Consider the following 18,229-nt stretch of genomic DNA (forward strand, 5'->3'; position numbering starts at 1 on the left):
GTGGGGCTTTAACTCTGTGACTGTCCATCCTGACCATGCATCCCAGGAAAAGCCTGGTAGAATCTGTGAGGTCAGGTCTCCCTGCAGGACCCAGGGAAGCTCTGAGGCATGGCAGGCTGAGCAGAATCCAAGTGTTGCTTTCTTTGGTATTAAATTTGACTGGGAATTGCTGCTTTGCAGTTTGAGCTCCTTTGTAATGTTCTCTGGGACAAGGAATGTGGGCAGATTTTCTTGTCGTCTACTCATAGTGTTTTGAACGCAGACTTGAACAGATACTCATAATAACTGGTATTTATCAAGTGCTTCTTACCAGCCAGGTAACATACAGCTCTAAATTCATTAGCCATTTTATAATAATCCCCACCATGAATATGTTCATCGTCCCCATTTTACAGATGAGGAAACTGAGGCTCAGAGAGGGTGATCTGCTCATACAAAGTCACACGGCTAGCAAGAAGCCAAGTCTGAATTCACACCGAGGTTTTCTGGCTCCTGAGCCATGCTTCCAGTAGCGTGCCTCTCTGTCTCCTGGAATCCTGACCATAGGCTGGACATCTGGGGTCACTTACGAAAGAAGGGAACTGAGTTACCAGGCAGAGTATGGCTCGGGCAATGGTTAATGAACAGAGAGGCAAGGGAGGTGTTTCAGAAGGAGTCACCCCCTCTATCCCTCCTCTCCACCCCCATCTCCTGCTGTAGAGGTCCTACCCTCTTTGCCTGGGACAGCGGAGTTCGTGGTATTGGGCATCAGACCAGTGACAGCAGCCCCACATTCATCACCGCTTACTTTCATCTCTGCGGATCACTGGGTTCTTCCAGCGCACGTCCCTCATCTCCTGCCTTTCAAGCTAAATGGCCAGAAGCAGGTCTGGGATTAAACCTCAGAGTTAACTTCAGGCTTGGTGTCAGCCTATTGGGCTGCATCCGTTCCTACATAAATAAGCAAGAGAACATCATCTTTTCCGCCCGAGTCGATACCAGGACATCCACAGGTGTGAGTTATTAGCAATAGCTGTAATTGTTTTGAATGGAACAATAAATAGTGCAGGGGGTCACGGCGAGAAATGTCATGCTATAGTATTAACATAGCTTAATGGCTTTAGCCGTGATATGCTTCACCCAGCCCTGGGCTTCGAGAAGCTGGCTGTGCAGCTCAGGGCACTGAGCTCTTGCTGAATTGCTTTCCTGCTTGGGCAGAAGATAATTTTGAGCCTCTCTGAGACTGCATTGATTTTACCAGCGGATAGCCCCAGGATAGCATCTCACCTTCATCCCTGAGGTTTCACTTATTTAATGGGGTTCTGAAAAGTTACAAGAAAGAACAGGCATACACAAGCCCCATTTCCTTGATCTGCTGCTCTGCCTTCCAGACTCCAGCCACTGGGCAGCCACAGGCCAAGGCATAATCCCTCCCAACCCAACACCCCCTGACCCCTAGGAGCTCCCGTTTCTTCAGTGAAAATGAGCAGAGGCAGAGGACGAGCCCAGTAGCATATCCTCCAGTGGAGGAAGGAGGAGTTGCTCAGTCCATAAAACATGAGTCCTGGGTCAGACACACACAGGGTACCCAGAGAAAAGATCCTTTCTTCATGACCAAGTTGAACACCGAACATTACAGGGATAGAAATCAGGAAGTGGCTTTACCTGCTCCCAGACGACAATGCCTCAGCCCGTTGGCCTGCCTCTCTGCTCCCACCTTCCCTGGTTGGACTCCTTAATTCTCAGGCTCCGTGGGGGTTTCCACACCTCTTAGACCCTTTGGCAGAAGGGAGAGTGATCACAGAGCAAATTATCACAAAGATAGTCAAAGCTTTCTCCCTGCCAGTCATCCCCTTTCTGACATGTCCTATAGTGTGATGCTACAAGTGTCTCCTTCTGTCCCCGGGGTTTGATTATCAGTATTCTCCTAGTCCCAGTGAGTGCCAGAATTCAGAAATGAGGAGAGGAGGAGGGGGTGTTCTTGGAGATGTGTCTTTGTCAGGCACACAGCTCTTTTCTGAACCGAATTCATTTTCCAAATTCTTGGTGTCCTCTCAGACCAGGGTTAAACCCGATTCTAAAAAGCCAAACCATTTGCTTAGCCTCCCTTCCCAGGAACCTGCTCATTCCCAGTCTTCAGGGTAGCTCACTAAACCCATCTCAGTCAGACTTGATCGGTGGCTCTTTAGAGCGTAAGCCTGTTCTAGTGGCATTAGTTCTTGAACCCTGCCCTGCATCAGCGAGGCTGAGATAGAAGGGTAGGAGCACAGAGACAGAGCTCTCTATAATCTAAAGGGATAGACAGGACTTGGGGGAAAATCCCCGTAGCTTTGTATTCTTGACCATTCATGAACCAGGCAATGACATGAAATCATTTTCGCTTATTTTTAATCCACTCAACAAATATTTTTTTAAGCGGTGTGTCAGCACTTGGGCTCAGCAAAAGTTTCTGACCATGTGAGACTAATAATTTAATGAAGGAGCCCGTGGAAATGACTATGTTTCCATACAAGCTTGACCTTCAGTCAGCACAAGGATTGGCAAGCATGTGATCTCTTTGGATTCAAACTCACTTCTACCTGTGGCTAAGTCCCTAATCTGCCTTGAGCCTTTGGGTAAGGTCAGATTTAACAGCGCCCAGGGTTAAAGGACCACTTCTGGTGGATGGTGTGGCATTTCGTTGGAGTTTTCTTTTTCAGAGGCTTTAAGGGGTACAGGGAAAAGAGATTAGGTCAATCACAGACACACTGTCCTTCCTGATGCCAACAGAAATGGGCCCAAGTGGTCATTGAAAATATGAATTTGGAATCTGCCAGAAAAACGTGTTAGAAGGTACCCTTTCCAGCCCCCTTAATTTTTGCTTATTGTACAAGCGGAGCCTTGCCTCTGGGATATTCTGCCTCAGAACCTAGGCTATCAGGCTACCATCTGGGAGGCAAATGAAGGTGCCTAGGTCAGCGGTTAATCCTGCAGCAACCCAAAGGCGCATACTTCATTTCAGAACGATTCCATAAATGCTCCCCCAACCCCTGCTGCCTCCACCCCCTGCTCATAAAGTTTCATCTCCTAATTGCAAAAGCTTTTTGGCACGAGAATGTCTTTGTGAAGAAGAGAGGACTCAATTTGGGCCATCTCTCTAAAGAAGACACGGGAACAAGGACGCTTCTCCAATTAATCAGCAAATGCTTGGCTCCAGCTTTCGGCCGGAGGATCGATTTACATAAAGCTATTCTCAAGATGAATTTGCCTCCCCCTCTGCTCCCCATCCACTCCCCTCGACCAGCCAGCCTTAGACGTGCTACTGGATTTCGGATTGACGGTGTCAGCTACGACAATCAAATTAGGGATGAAAGACTCAGAGGGCTGCCAAGGGAGAGGGACAGAGGGAAGGGAGGGGGTAGGAACAGTATGTCGGCCTGGAAGGAGGATGGATTGCACAGAAATGGGCTCCCTTTCCCCAGCTCCATTGAGCAGATGCACAGCTCCAAACAAAGAAAAAAAGGAAAACCCTGGTCCCCATCCCTTTGAACTAGGTGGATTACCCCCCACCCACTGCATGCGCGTGCACGCGCACGCACACACACACACACTCACTCACATCAAGATTGGGAAGTTAAACCAAAACATTCCATTGGGCTTAAAATTGGCAAAGGGCTATCTTGGACATGTAATTCAATCCTTATGATCAGGTGATTTTCAGCATCAGGTTTCAGCCCACGATGTAAGAACACCACAGTCTCAGTGCCATCCCCTAAAGGGTACGTGGCAGTGGACACACGAACTCGAGTCAGATGCAGGTAGTTAGAATTCTGGTGATGGGAGCGCCTGGGTGGCTCAGTGGGTTAAGCCTCTGCCTTCAGCTCAGGTCATGATCTTGGGGTCCTGGGACCAAGCCCCGCATCAGGCTTTCTGCTCAGCGGGGTGCCTGCATCACCCCTCCCTCTCTGCCTGCCTCTCTGCCTACTTATGATCTCTCCCTCGCTCTCTTTGTGTCAAACGAATAAATAAAATATTTTTAAAAAGAAAGAAAAAAAAAAGAATCCTGGTGATGTTTCTTAGCCACTTAGTGAAGCAGGGAATTCTGGACCAGAACAGAAGGCACAATTAGACTGATAACAAGCGCTCCCCAATCCCATCTGATGTAACTACCTTGTCGCTAAATTGTGATAATTCTAGGAATTAGGGAGCTGTTGAGAAGCTCAGCTTCTGTACCATTTGCTGGAGATGATCAGTCAATTATAATGCTGTTTCCTGAACGCAAAGAGCTTTAGTTGGCGTTGCATATGATAATTCGATGAGGAAAGCTTCTGTTTGGACTGCAAGCATTGGTTAACCCTGCCAGCCCTGGAAAGTTCGTTCAGAAAGACGCAAATTAAATCCTTTGGCTGGAAGGAGGTTCTCTTTGTGGAGGAGGAATGGCTGAATGACTGGGATATTTCAAGCCCTTAAATCCAAATGTTTCTATCTTGAATGGCTCCCTTCCATATTTCTATTGTTTACCCATCCACCCTGCCCCCAGCCTCTGAGGAGTCCCGCACTGGACTCCTTTAGATTTGTTCCAATAGCTGATACTCTTTTCCTCTCTTAATGATGAGTGGGTGCAGAACTCCAGCATCGAGCTCCTCACCTTATTCTAGAAGTGCTCTGTTCAGTATGACAGGTGCTAGCTAGCCGTGTGTGGTTACTGACCACTTGAACTGTGGCTGGTCTGACTTAGATGGATGTAAAATACACACCAGATTCTGAAGACTTGGTGTAGAAAAGAATATAAAGTATCTCAATATATTTTCATACTGATTACATGTTAAAATATTTTTGATATATTGGGTTAAGTAAAATGAAAATGAAAAAGATTCATTTCAACAATTTCTTTTTATTATTTTTAATACAGCTAATGAAACAAATTAAATTGCATGAGTGTCTTATGCTATATTTCCATGGGATGATCCTGTCCTAGAATTAGCAGATCCCCTCTGGAGGGGTGTTGGCCTCTGTACCCTTCAGCCTTGGGGTGCAGTGTCCTGGCACCAGCATGGAGGGTTATTTGATTTGAACTGGGGGGAATTCAGTGGACTGGGCCCTGTGTCCTCCATGTTTGTGGGTCCATGGTCAGCCTGATTTGCTCATTTTCTTGAACCTGTGTGATCCTAATGCAATTGAATTTGTGATTTCTAGAACATCTGCTCCTAAGGCGCCAGAAGGTGTGTATGTTAGTAACTAATCATAGAGCAAACCAATAACCCTAACTTTACTTGCAGCCTTTAGTCTCTCCGCCTGGGGGATCTCCTTAAGTCCGGGTGCTCAGACATCAGGTTTCCACCTGCTCTAGAATGGTCACCGCTTGGGATCTGCCTCAGAGCCCAGCTGCTCCTGACCTGTCCTCCAGGTGTTTCTCTCCTCCGCTTCAGTCCTCCTAGAAACCTCGGGGAACACTTGTCTGTGAGGCCCAACCCGGAACGCTCTAATCCCAGTCGCCAGTGTCTTCCCTGCTGGTTTAGGACAGTCCAGGGACAAAGGGCTTGGTTCCCTCCTGGTGATTTGCTGGGGTCCTCGGGAGGGGTGTAACCACCTATGGACTCTTAGCTCTTCTAGGTCAACCTCCAAACGGGGCCCCTGAATGGCTTCATCAGGTACGAATTAGATATTGTCACTCTGTCCCCCTTTAGCCTTCTGTGACACTATCCCATAAGCATTTTGTCCAACACCAAGAGGCTCACTCACACCTGGGACACAGGAGGCCTTTGCATCTTGGACCCCAAATCTCCCCTTGACACTCAAGGTAGTAGGATACTGTAATTGTGAGCTTCATGCTAATAAAACAAAGATAGTGATTTGCATTTATATCCTGCATTAGAGTATAGAAAGTACTTGATTTTTCATTACTCTCATTGCTTATCCTGATTTCACAGAAGCACAAGTTGAGGCTCAGAATTGAATTGATGTTCTTAACAGACACACAGCCCATTAAGTAGCATGGGGTGTGAACTCAGCACAGATCATCCTGCCTGTGCTCTCAAACTTGTCCAAAGTTGATGCTCCAGAGCCCATCCCCAGGGTTTCTGACTCAGTAGGTCCGGGATGGGTCCCAGAAATCTGCATTATTATTTTTTTTTAATTCTGGAAAATTTCACACATATGTAAATGTCAAGCACAAATTATAAATGAACCTCCTTTGCACCTAACACTTGGCTCCAGTAAGTACCCATTCACGGCCAATCTTACTCCTTCTCCACTTCCACCCACTCCCCCCTTCTTCCACATTATTTTGAAGCAAAACCCAGACATCATTATTTAATCGTTAATTGCTTCAGTATGTATCTCTCAAAGATAAAGACCTAAATGAAGGGAAACATAGCCCACAATACCATTATCCTATCTAAATTATTCTAGAAACCAGGGATTTGTATTGTTTTGAAGCATCATCGGTAAATTGTGGTGAGGTAGCCCATGAGCCCCGCTGTGAGAACAGCTGCCCGTGCCATCCCGGGCCGACTCCTAATATCTTCAGACAGTCCTTATTTTTATCAGACTGTCCACTTTGAAAGACAGAACCCAAGTACTTGATGAAACAAGACTGCAAGCCCCAGTGATTCAGATCGGCATCTTTCCCTCCTCCGCCCCACCCCCCCAAAAACTAAAAAGATGTCCAGCCTCGAGTAAAACAAAGCTGTGAATTCTTTTCCTTGCTGGTTAGGAACAGTCTGCAATGGGGTTTTAGGTTTTAGGGTTTTTTCTGGTTGAAAAGGAAACAAAACAAAACAAAACAGTAAAACTGCAGCTGTTACATTTGGGAACATCTAGATATTTACTTTCCAGTTAAATGTGGGAAGAGTTCTGTTTGTTTGCATCAGGGGTCAAAGAGAATGCAAGCTCCAGGAGGACAGGAACTCGGTTCTTTTTACTTCTGTGTCCCAACACGTGACAAAGCATAGCACATAGTAGGTGCTAAATTTATGTTTTGCTGCATGAATTAAGAATCTGAGCTGAAAATTAAAAAAAAAAAAAAGAAAGAAAGAAAGAAAGAATCTGAGCTGACACTTAATCTGCCATATTAAACATCTGAATGGTGGGCTGGGACTTTGCTAATGGGCTTGTCAGAGGAGGCAGAATGAAAGGAGCTTTTCCTCCTCTCTTTCATTCAGTAACTTTAGCATCAAGAAAGCAAGCCTGTAAACTAATGCAATGAAATATTCAGAAGCCAACTGGAGTGGTGGAAAATGACTGAAGCTTTTTTGTTTTGTTTTGTTTTGTTGGTCATGTTTTGGGTTTTGGTTTTCTGTCCCCCATGGATCCTTTGATTCTCTGGGTCCCTGACGCTCCTGGCAGTTCTTTCAGGGAATGATTCAGTTATCCCATTATAATCTCCCTCAGACAAAGGATGCCATTGACTAGGCACCCAGCTGGAGGCACCAGGGCTTCTTAGCTGGGACATATGCTTGGGGCTCACTTGGTTTTGACAGTGACCCAACTGCAAACATATAATCTTGCTTATTAAGATAAATTGCCTGCAGAAGAGATTTTCCTTTTAAGATAAATCCTCCCCAAAGTCCACATTGTAAAATCCCCAGGGAATAATTTTTCCTGCATGTCTGACCCTCCCACTATATAAAATAAGGAAAGCAAGACCATCTTTCTCTTGGGCTCCTTGGGCGGAGTGATAATGTTAAAGTTCCTCTATTATTAGGAGTTGGGGCTAAGGGGAGCAGGGTTCAGCTTTGTATGAGATGGCAGCAGGGAGAGTATAAGAATTTTTGGATTCATCAGAAAATTTTTAGCTCCCTAAATGACTTTTGATTGATAGGGCTGGTTTCCTCCTATTAGACAGTGACCAAGAAAGTAATTTTAATACATCCTCAGGCCAAAAAGAATCAGAGTGGTAATCCACAGCCCTGATTTCAAATCCAGTAATGGTTCCAAATAGAAGTACTTTTATTTTTTTAAGATTTTATTTATTTATCTGACAGAGCATGCACACGTACAGGAGAGGGAGCCGACTTCCTGCTGAGCAGAGAGCCTGATATAGGGCTCGATCCCAGGACCCTGAGATCGTGACCCGAGTCAAAGGCAGCGGCTTCACTGAATGAGCCACCCAGGTGCCCCTAGAAATGTTTTTAGGTCATCCCATCTTTTAGTCTGGTTAATCAAGAGTTGATGGGATTTTTTTTTTTTTAAAGTTAGTAAAAAGGTACCTGATTGGTCTCAGCGCAAGGAATCTGGGGAGGTAGACAAAGGAAGGTATCAGACTGGGTTTTTCCAATTTCCTTTGGTCACTAACCTTCCCCCTGTGACCTCTTGCTCCTTGAATGGGTCATCTTTCATGAATAATTTTTTTTAATCTTCTGAGAACTTCTCAATCAGGAGAATTATCCTTACGGCCTTTGTATGAATGCATTGGTTTGGATCCCTTGGGTCGTTTTACTGACACTGGTACCCATCTCCTGCTTCTTCAGATTTTGAGGAAAAGATCAGGACCAGGAACCTCTTCAGCGATGTGTCCTTAAGTTGTTATGGTCACCTTGTTCAGCCTTATGGAGAACAGGCAGAGCCGGGCAATTTGTGTTATTCTTGGGTGTTCTCTAACCAAGGACTGTCTGGTGCAGAGCTCTAAAGGCCCAGATCCCTTGGTTAGAAACAGGAGCTCCCAGGGTATGGGGCTAAGGCTAGGACTTTTCCTAACTGACCTTTATTTCCCTTCTTGATCGTGCTTCCTGCAGCCGTTACTGATGTCTTCCAGGAGCACTTTGTGAATCCATCACTTGGTTACTTGTCAGCTGCTTTAAGAGCCCAATCTGAGACGAACCTTTTCCCCTGAATTAAGCTCTCCTCTCCCATTCAAAAGACTCTAGAATAAAATACGGATACTCCTATCTCGATGATAGAGGAGGGAAACTTTGATCCCTCCCCCAGATTTTATGGAAAGAATATTAGCAATGTTTATGTGTTCAATTCTTTGCACAGTTGTAGACATATGTCCTGAAGAGGGTCATAAAGGATGTTTTCAGCAATGTAAAATGCAGGACTAAATGGGCGGAAAATCCAAGGAATAAATACAGCCATCTGGTGAATGCCTACAGGGTTCCAGGTGCTATGCAAGACACACACATATCAACTCCTTTCATCCCCGTGATGAACCGAGGAGGTCCATAAAGCCCCTGCTGTAAAGATGGGGAAACTGCAGCATTTCAGTAGTTTGCAATGATCGTCCAGCTAACTGGCTTGCCCCACCTCAGAAACAAGAATGCCCCAAGGTTGGGGGAGCTTCCAAGCCCCATCCTGTACCTTTAGAATAATTGAAGATTGACATCTAGGAGTAAATTCCACCCTCCACTAACTGCCATTTAACACGGGACTTCCTGGGAGCATGAACGTGACTGAGACAAGCGCATTGTCCCCACCACAGCAAAGAGGACACTGCCTTGCCGTCTTCCCTGGAAAACACGGGGTGGGCAGAGGTGGGGGTGAAGGTGGGGACTGTCATTCACTGTTGCTTGGAGAACAAAGCACGCCTGACATTGCAGGGAGAGCCCCGGGAAGCATTTCAAAGCTCCACTGGAACTAGACAGCCTTTCAATCCATTTATCAAAGTGTCTGCAGTTCCCGTTTCAAGGTAGATGAAGCAATAATAAATTTGTGAAGAAAGTTAATCTGTGTCCAAAGCATTTTAGTAAATTAAAAGGGGGGGGGGGCGCTGGCTGGAAGGGGGATATATTGGTTCTTGCCAACTCCTATTTGACTTACTGTCTCCTTAATAAGTCCTCTTTGGTCTTGTGTTTTTGGATGGAATAATCCGTCGGTTAATCATTTTCCGGAAGCAGGAAAATGCACTTTAGCTAATGCAGTCCCCCTTTCTTTCAGAGTCCTAATTATTTAAAAAGACATCCCAACCTGACACTGGTACCTGAAAGCGTTTCCCAACCAAGAAAGCGTTTCCCAACAGCTGTCTTCCTTTACTTCCCCCAGAAAATCTCAGCACGCCCCTTACCCTCTCGCCGTGCTCCAGCCTCGTACCTTTCATCTAATGTTTAAAAAAAAAAAAAAAAAAAGTTATTTTTCCCTGGTTCCTTCTAAGCATTTTCCCTCAGGAGGGGCAAGGCACGAAACTCCCGGCAAGCAATTGGCCGGAACTAGGCTCTGGGGCACTATGGATAGATTTTGTTATTTTTACTTAAATGTCTGCTGAAAATGGTGCCTCTTGTCTCTCTCAAGGGTAGCGCTTAGCACTGGCTCCATGCTCTGGCATCACGCTGAGATAAACAGGCTATTAGGAGCCTTCACAAAGGCCTCGAGATAATTGTGAAGGGACAGTTACCGAAAAACGAAGCACCCAGCCCTGAACCCTCCTCCACGCCCCATCAGTAACACCATTAAAGCTGTCAGTTGGTCAGCCTACTGGAGGTATTTATGAAATCAATATACAATCCTGCAGATGGATGGCGGTGGTATTGTTAGCTGGAGAAGAGAGGCTCAATGGAAAATAAAATTAATAAAATTTACAAGCAGATTGTCATGGGGAACAGATAAATTCCCTATGACCCACCGTTTTTGCTCAGTTGGCAGCAGGCGGAAAGCCATGGCAGGGAGGTGGAAAGAAAGCTGTGCTTTCAACTGGGGCCCTTAAACTAGGAGCAAGACTGGATCAACGTCCAGCAACAAAATAGGGCTGAGCAGCCCGAGTGGCTGCCCTGGGCGGTTGTAGGATTTCGCCCGCGTGATTGCTTCTGTGGGACGTTTCCCAGCAGCTAGGCTGGATAACTTGCTAAAATGCTGCTCTCCTCTTATCATCCCGCTGTATTATAAGTCAGAACTGTCAAGAGATGGTTATTTCTTCAGTGTGTTTGGGGCATAGTAAACTCTAATGGTTAGTGAACTACTGAAGCACATGTGCTTTCTCCTGGCTCCCAGGCATGGTTATTGCTGACTCGTCCAAACCTCTCTCCTATTTGCTCCCATGCCCCGGATTCTGATCATCAGGGGTTGGCCAGAAGTGTGGCCCGACCCGTTTCCCAGAGCGGCCAAAGGTAGCAGCCAAGCCTGGGAGGGGAGAGGGCAGGGGCTCGCTGTCCTGGAGACCAGCCTTTACTTGGCAGAGAAGACTAGGCCCATTGTGGTTGCTGGAGCCCTGGGTACAGCCCAGATGCCTGGTGGAAACTGCATTAGTCAGATGACAGGACCTGTGCCCTCCTCTCCTGGAGTCTGATGGAGAGCAGAGGAGTGACCCTGGTGACCCTGCCTGACCTCTGCTGTCTCTGTGGGCTTTGTTCAGTGCCCTGACTGCAGGCTGGAGCCCTGCTCATTGAATCAGGCTCAGCCGGGGGAGCCTGCAGACAGAGGAAACTGGATTTGAGATGGGGAACACCGTGTTATTCAGCCCCCGAAGCCACCGCTAGTCATAGCTACACCTTACCCCAACTCCGAGCCTTGCCTTGGGGCTTAACCGTGGCCCCAGACAATCCCCAAGTGTCGAAGGTTCCAGCCAGCTGCTCGAAGTGTGGTAACTCCTCTCAACAGGGGAAAGCAGAAAGGAACGCCTCTCTCCTGCTTTCTGTTTTTCCTCCTGCTCCTTCACACGAGGTTAATTTAGACAGCCCAGGTTTTTGTGGAGGATGGTTGGCTGACCTCTCTTTCCAAATATATTAGGAGTTCCTCTTTAGCTGTTGATTAGGTTCCTGTGGAAAATCAGGGTGGGGGGGTATCCATTAGTACAATCTGCCTCTGGGACAACTTGACAGTTAAAGATGTTGACCCTGCAACCCAGTATCTTCTCCTTACAGGACTTCCTACCAAGGAAGGAGGTCAACAATTGCCCCGGAAAGGTGTGGGGAGGAAACCTCATCCTCACATTCCCTTAAATGACAAATCCCTTCTCCCGACCCCGCAGTACGGGATCCTACAGCCCTGTATACAATTGGATGATATACAGTGATTAAAAATGTTGGCATACGTGGACTATTAATGACATGAACAGATGTTCTCAGTATAATAAGTGAAAAAAGTTTATTACTGACTATATACTGTGAGATCACATTGGTGAAATTTATATATATTGCTCCTAATTTGTAACTCTGGTTATGGTCTGGGTAGGTGATTTTTTACCTTTGTATCTAATGGTTTTTGTGTTATTTTCACAATAATTGAGCTATATATCTGTATCTATAGATGTATATGCATACGATTGATGTGTGTGTGTGTGTGTGTGTGTATGTGTGTGTAGACATACACTGGTATCATTGATTACTGAGATTCCAAGCAAGCTTGAGGTATGAATGAAAACAAGTGCATGAGTTTGGTTTGAGTGGGGGTTTGGAGGAAGGAAACAGAAAACTAACCACATGGGTCTTAGGAGAGGAAACTGAGGTTTGGGGGATTGTTAACGAGGACCCTGGCACGAGACCTGGGTTTGAGACAGTTTCAACACCTGTCACTTTGTCCCTTACCTTTCCTTCTCGAAACAACACATTAGCACTGCTTAATGCTACAGGAGGCACCCGTGGGACCCTCCACTTTGGGGAAGGTTTGTAGAAATGCAATTTGAAGTCATCATGCCTGTCACTAAGCCCAGGAGGCCCCCCAGGGGGTGTCTGGGGTAAACAGAGATGGTCACCCCCATCGGAAAATCAGGATGGCTAGGCTCCTTTCCAATTCCAGATGACAAAGGCAGGGAGTCCCTGAGAGTGGGAGACTGAGTACTGTTGACCCTGCAGTGGGGGAGGGACGGCAAGAGAGGAGGGGGGCAAGGGGTCTCTCGGGGAGGTGGCAAAACAGAGAATTGGGTGCGGTATGCGCAACAAACAACCCAGCGTCTTGGCTCCTGGCCTGGAGGTGCAAGACCACCCACAGAGCCCGCCCTGGAGGCAAGCTGCTCCCGCCTGGTAACCATTCCAGCAAAGGCCATCTCGGCAGGAACAATGTGGAGGCTGTAGCAGCCTGGGGCCAGAGACTGAACAGTCCCTCCACCACTCCTGACCGCAGAGGCAGCCAGCCCAGGGGTTTTGTTGTCATAATGAGATGCAGATAACGCCGGGCCTGGGTCCTTAACGCGGTGTGCCTCTTCTCTTCCTGTTTAGAGATCTGAGCGAAAACCAGATCCTGGGGATCCCGAGGAAGGCGTTCCGGGGCATCGCCAACGTGAAGAACTTGTGAGTGATGTTTTGTTGTTATCGCTGTTGTTCCTCTGCAGATGTGGCTTTCTGGCCAGAATAGGGGTGAGGGATGGGACAGGAAGGTGGTCTCACCATGCTGTGTGGTATCTCAGTGCAGGCGCCTCTGGGACAGGGGGAGGGATGTGCTTGAGTGGCTTCCAGGGAACTCACGTCGGATGCCATGACAGCTCCACGGAGTCCTGTCGCGCTCTGGTTTTTCGGCCCCAAGTGTGAGCACTGGAGTCCCAGACCTGGGTCAGACCCGGGCCCCACAGTAGCTCTGTGGCCTGGGACTTGACTCAGCTACTCCCAGGGTCGTTATTTTCTATAAAATGGGGACGACAGACTGGTGGGGGTGTTGACACAAATGAGGACGTGTGCTTCGTATGTGGTAAGTGTTCAATAAACAGGAGCCTTGACGATGGCGGTGATGATCGTGATGGCGAAGATGTCACTGTTACTAATAAGATCTTGTGAGAGGGCCTACCCACTGGGGTCCCGAGATTGTGGGGGAACACAGCCACGTCCACTCACTGTACTCGCTGGTTGGTTTTGAGGGTGTGTTTAGTTTTAATTTGAAGTGATTATCGATTCACAGGAAGTTTCAAAAATAGTACATAGGTCTATGCGCCCTTTGACCCCAGTTTCCTCCCAGTGGTAACATCTTACATAAGAAGTACAGTATGAAAACCAGGAAACTGCCATGGGTACAACCCACAGATGTTATTCTTCAGATCTCAGATAATTACACACCCTCGTTTGTGTGCGTTCCTGCCCATGTGATTCTGTGTAATTCTACCCCATGCAGATGCCTGTGTCCATTGATGCGTCCATCACTACGGTTCTTAACTTGCCAAATAACCTTTGTCATTGTTAACCCGGCCTCCCCTATTTCCTGTTTAGCAGTGACTCCTGGGCTCTTACTTTCACAAGGACTGTGCCTTCCAAATCCTCTTCCCTGCCACGGTGTCGGTGTGTTCAGAGCATGTGTTGGGAGAGGGGCACAGAAGGGAGTTGGGTTTGCCTAGGCAGGCCTTTCTGTCCACTGGCCTCTACGGGCTCACGCTCAACTTGAGAAGTCTTGAAGGAAGTTTCTTTAAAACTACTTTAGCTATCGGTTTTCCTTATAAGGACTGCAGGGATATGAGTGTCCTGGGAAGCCGGTGATGGCTTCCAGATACAGGCTGTCTGCTTCCCCTGTTGCGGAGAACTTGGTGGGAAGCTTTAGCTGTTTAACATGCAAAGCACACAAGAGGGCAGAGGCTTCTCAAGGTGAAGGGAGCCTAGGGCAGAGAGGACTTTCAAGGGGATCCCACACAGGAAGCTGCCCTCTTGCTTCTTCTGGGGGTGTCTGCTCAGAAGGAGGAGAGGGCAGGCTGGAGCAGGCAAAGCCCTGGAGAATGTGACTGAAGACTGCCTATAAACCAAAACTAAGAGACTGTGTGAATTAGCATCTCAGAAAGGCAAGGCAGGAGGGGAACTTAGAGATCCTCTAAAACCCCACCGGTCAACAGTGAGAAAATTGAGGACTAGAGCAGGGCAGTGACTAACTCAAGGTCAACCAGCTTCTTAAGCTGGCTGATCCCCAGACTAACATTTTACATATGCAAAGTGTTTTATCTGTCCTGTCTCCTGGCTCTAATTTTAAATGGGCCAGTTAACAAGGACACCTACAGCGAGAACAAAACCGTGCAGGGATGTATACGCAGGGCTGTGGAGTCACCAGCTGCAGTTTGGGTTCTCAAGAAAGTGACTAAATCTCACAGTGGGTCACGGTAGCTGCTGAATTGGGGGGCTTGTTGTTTTCCTGTAATATCTTTAACCTCACAAAGGCCTCAGGGACTCCAGGATTCAAGATTCTGCAAACACAGACTCCTGAGTCACTCGGGGGCAAGTGTCAGGCCTTCCTTCTCCAGGCCTTGCAAATAGGTCTGACTCAAAGGCCTGAATTTAGGGAGGATTTTCTCTTTTGTTTTTATAGCCAGTGTCAGCATGTGGTCCCGAGGGGAGAGGAGAGATCAGTAAACACACTGCTGAAGGAATGAATCAGCCAGCAGAACTGAAGGGGGGTTGATTACACTTGGAATCAGTTCCTTCAGCATGCATTTGTGGGGCAGAACCTATGAGGCCCAGAAGTATTCCATTCTCAGGTGGCTTACGGTAAAACTGGGGACAAGAAACACATGTGTACCAGACGATGTTTAGTGATTTAACAATCCAGGTGAAAACTGGCAAATAAGTAGCTATCAGAGCTCAGAGAAGAAAGATGGCTTTAGGGAGCACAGCCTAAAGGTTAGAAACATGGCTTTGGCCACCTGGTGGATCTAGGTCTGATTTTCAGCTGTTGTGCACACGAGTCTGTGACCTTAGGCACATTACTGGACCCTTCTGAGCCTAGATTTCCTCCACTATAAGACAAGGATAAGAATTGTACTTAACCTCCTAGGCTTTTTGTGAAGGTTAATAAAATAATGAGTATGGAGAACTTAGTACTATCCTTGGTACATGGAAGAGATTTAGAAAGTTCTAGCTATTGCTACTGATGTATTCCTTGGTTGTTGTTATAATTGTAAAGACTTTACCCTGGCCTGAGTGACGGTTGGAATTCACAAAGTAAATGAGGCAATAGTGTGTGCAAATATAGAAGCAAGACTGTATAAGGCATGTTTCAAGGGACACAAGCAGAACCATCTCGTGGGGGTGGGGATTTATGAGGCAGAACAACAGATGATAAGGTTAGGAAGAGAGGTGAAAGCCAGGAGGCAGCGAGACTTGCCTGCAGGGTGTATGGACTTTAGATGTAGGTAACTGAGAATGTAGATGGCTTCCAATGTGGGAAAAGTCAGGATGAAATCATTTATTGTGGAAGAGGAGCCTAGGACAGGAGGAGGAGAAAAAGGAAAGGCGGGAACAGGAGATGATGCTGCGTCCTGGGTAAGGGGTCAGGGCTCATGCTTGGGAAAGAGAGCAATCAGAAGCGAAGGAGGATCCAAAGATGCCAGTAGGGGTCCAGTCAACAGAAACTGGCAATTAATGAGGTGTAAGTGGCCTGGGGGGAGGGAAGGCGTGTGTGGAAAATGACGAGTTTCCAAGCTCAGATGATACAAAGAATGATGGTCAATTTCCATAGTCTTTCATCTATGCAGCCACCAAAATGGTTTTTGAACCTACTAAATGCCAGGTCTGAAGGAAGCCATAGAAAGTGAGATCTGTAGACCTGTGAGCTTTGCCTTCTTGGAGCTTCCACTCTGCGAAGACTGAAAGGTCCAGAGAAGAGCCAGACTTGAAGACCCTAAGTTGGGTGTGAAGGGATGTCAGGTCTTCCACGGGCAGCGTGAATGGAGCATCTTCTGTGTCTTTGGAAATTGGGGAGCCTGACATCCCATCCTCTTGTTCCTGCTGGGTAAATGACTTTGGTCTCTGGTCCACAGCTATGTCTATGAGTCTCAGCTTCCATGGTTTTCATAAGAGGGAGGTAGAGGAAATAGGCTTAGAGCCTTCAGACAAAATACCGCGTGGGTAATTGGAGACATAGGAGCAGAGCTGAGGAGCAAGTTCAAGGGGGGGAAGCATCTGCGTCGAGGTGATAATTGAAGTTATACATTTAAATATGCATCAGTACATGTAAAATAGAAGACGCTTTGCAGAAATTAAGTTTGTATAAAACCTATTAAGGAAACACTCCTCCTCCTACCAGACCTCAATTACCCGCATGTAGACTGTCTCTCTTGTTACAAATTTAAAATCTCAGGAATGTACATCCTTCTCATCACTGTGTTTGAGAAGCATCTCCCATTCCCCCTGCTGCGCCTTCTCTACCCCCTTGTGTGAGCTCAGGGAACATAACACTGTTTCATTTCTTAGGTAAAATAGAAATAGAAGATAAGTGATTGGAGTATCAGACTATGAAATGACAACAGTTGGGCCTGTCCGAGACACCATATTTTTCATTAGGAGAAGGCGGTCAAGGATTGTCTATTTTTTTTTTTAACTTTTGTAGTTTTGACATGGGATTTTCTTTGCTTGTCCTGCCATTCCCCTTTAAGAAGGAAGAGACTGTGATACACCCATTTTCCAGCTGATAAAGTTAAGTTCCGATCAGTGTTTGATTTGGTAAAAGTCAGCAGACACAGTTGGGCCTAGGCCTCCCTACATACCTCTTCTGAGTAACACCCCCAACCATGTTCCACACTCTACCCGTAGACACTTCTGTGTACCCAGATCCCTCTCCACTCAGCCGTGCTCACAGCAGGAAGGAACCAAGAAGGCTGTAGCTAGTGATGCCCTGATTCACAGAGGCAGGGAGGTACGTGGGTAGCTCTCGTCAGAGCCCAGGGCGGGACACAGGTGGCAATTAACCCAGTGGGAATGGGGGCTAATGGCCCCTACCCCAACAAGGCAGTGGAAGGAAGTCCCTGATTGCTTCCTGGTTCTCAAGAGAGAAAAGGTCCTTAGCCGGGGATACCACTCTATGCAATTACTAAAAGCTGGTTTTACGGGCTCGTCCTGCTCTGCTGCCTGTCTGGAAGGGGGGAGAGGTGCTGTATTTAAAGAGAAGCAGAGAGCTGGACAAACAGGTCTGGAGAAGAAACCCTAAGAGAGACTGACCTGTAGATAAAGCAGTATCCAGCACGGCACAGTGCCTCCCATAAGCCAACGCTGTGCCCGGTTCTGGACCAGAGACATAGGGAGGGTGAGAGAGGAGGAGAGAGGGGGGTCACCAGGACGGCGCAGAGAGAGGGAAAAAGAAGTGAGTTGGGGGAAAAAAAACAGATGACAAGCCACAATCCAACAAAGCATAAGAAGAAAAAGACAAAATCCAGTATAGATTGTTTTTAAAAAAAATGTCGCCTTGCCCTATCTTTCCCAGCACTTGTGTTTTTCTCTGTTTTTCAGTTTCTATTTGCGAGGACTCTGTAGGACATGCATTCCAGAAGGGAAAATCAATAACCCCCTGTCTCTGCCAGCCAGCAGAATTTGGAATGGACGGTTTCAAAACAAAGCTGGGCAGGCGGCCTTTGTGTTCTCTAGTTAGTCTGGGTTGCCGCACTGCCCGAGTCTGCCCTCCTGCTTCCTGAGATTAATGAGGGCTGTCTCCGCCCGCCCGGTGA

General features: G+C 47.1%; 1 protein-coding gene across 1 annotated transcript in view; it reads left to right on the forward strand.

Moving 5' to 3' along the window:
• Positions 1 to 18,229, forward strand: part of SLIT3 (slit guidance ligand 3) — a 588,228-nt gene that overhangs the window by 383,599 nt on the left and 186,400 nt on the right. Inside the window, exon 5 of the mRNA XM_004737643.2 lies at positions 13,044 to 13,115. Within this exon, the coding sequence (XP_004737700.2) occupies positions 13,044 to 13,115 (72 nt within the window). The remainder of the gene's footprint in view (positions 1 to 13,043; positions 13,116 to 18,229) is intronic.

The sequence above is a fragment of the Mustela putorius genome, unplaced genomic scaffold (genome assembly GCF_011764305.1).
Source record: "Mustela putorius furo isolate JIRA1106 unplaced genomic scaffold, ASM1176430v1.1 tig00000145_pilon_pilon_pilon, whole genome shotgun sequence".
Lineage (NCBI taxonomy): Eukaryota > Metazoa > Chordata > Mammalia > Carnivora > Mustelidae > Mustela > Mustela putorius.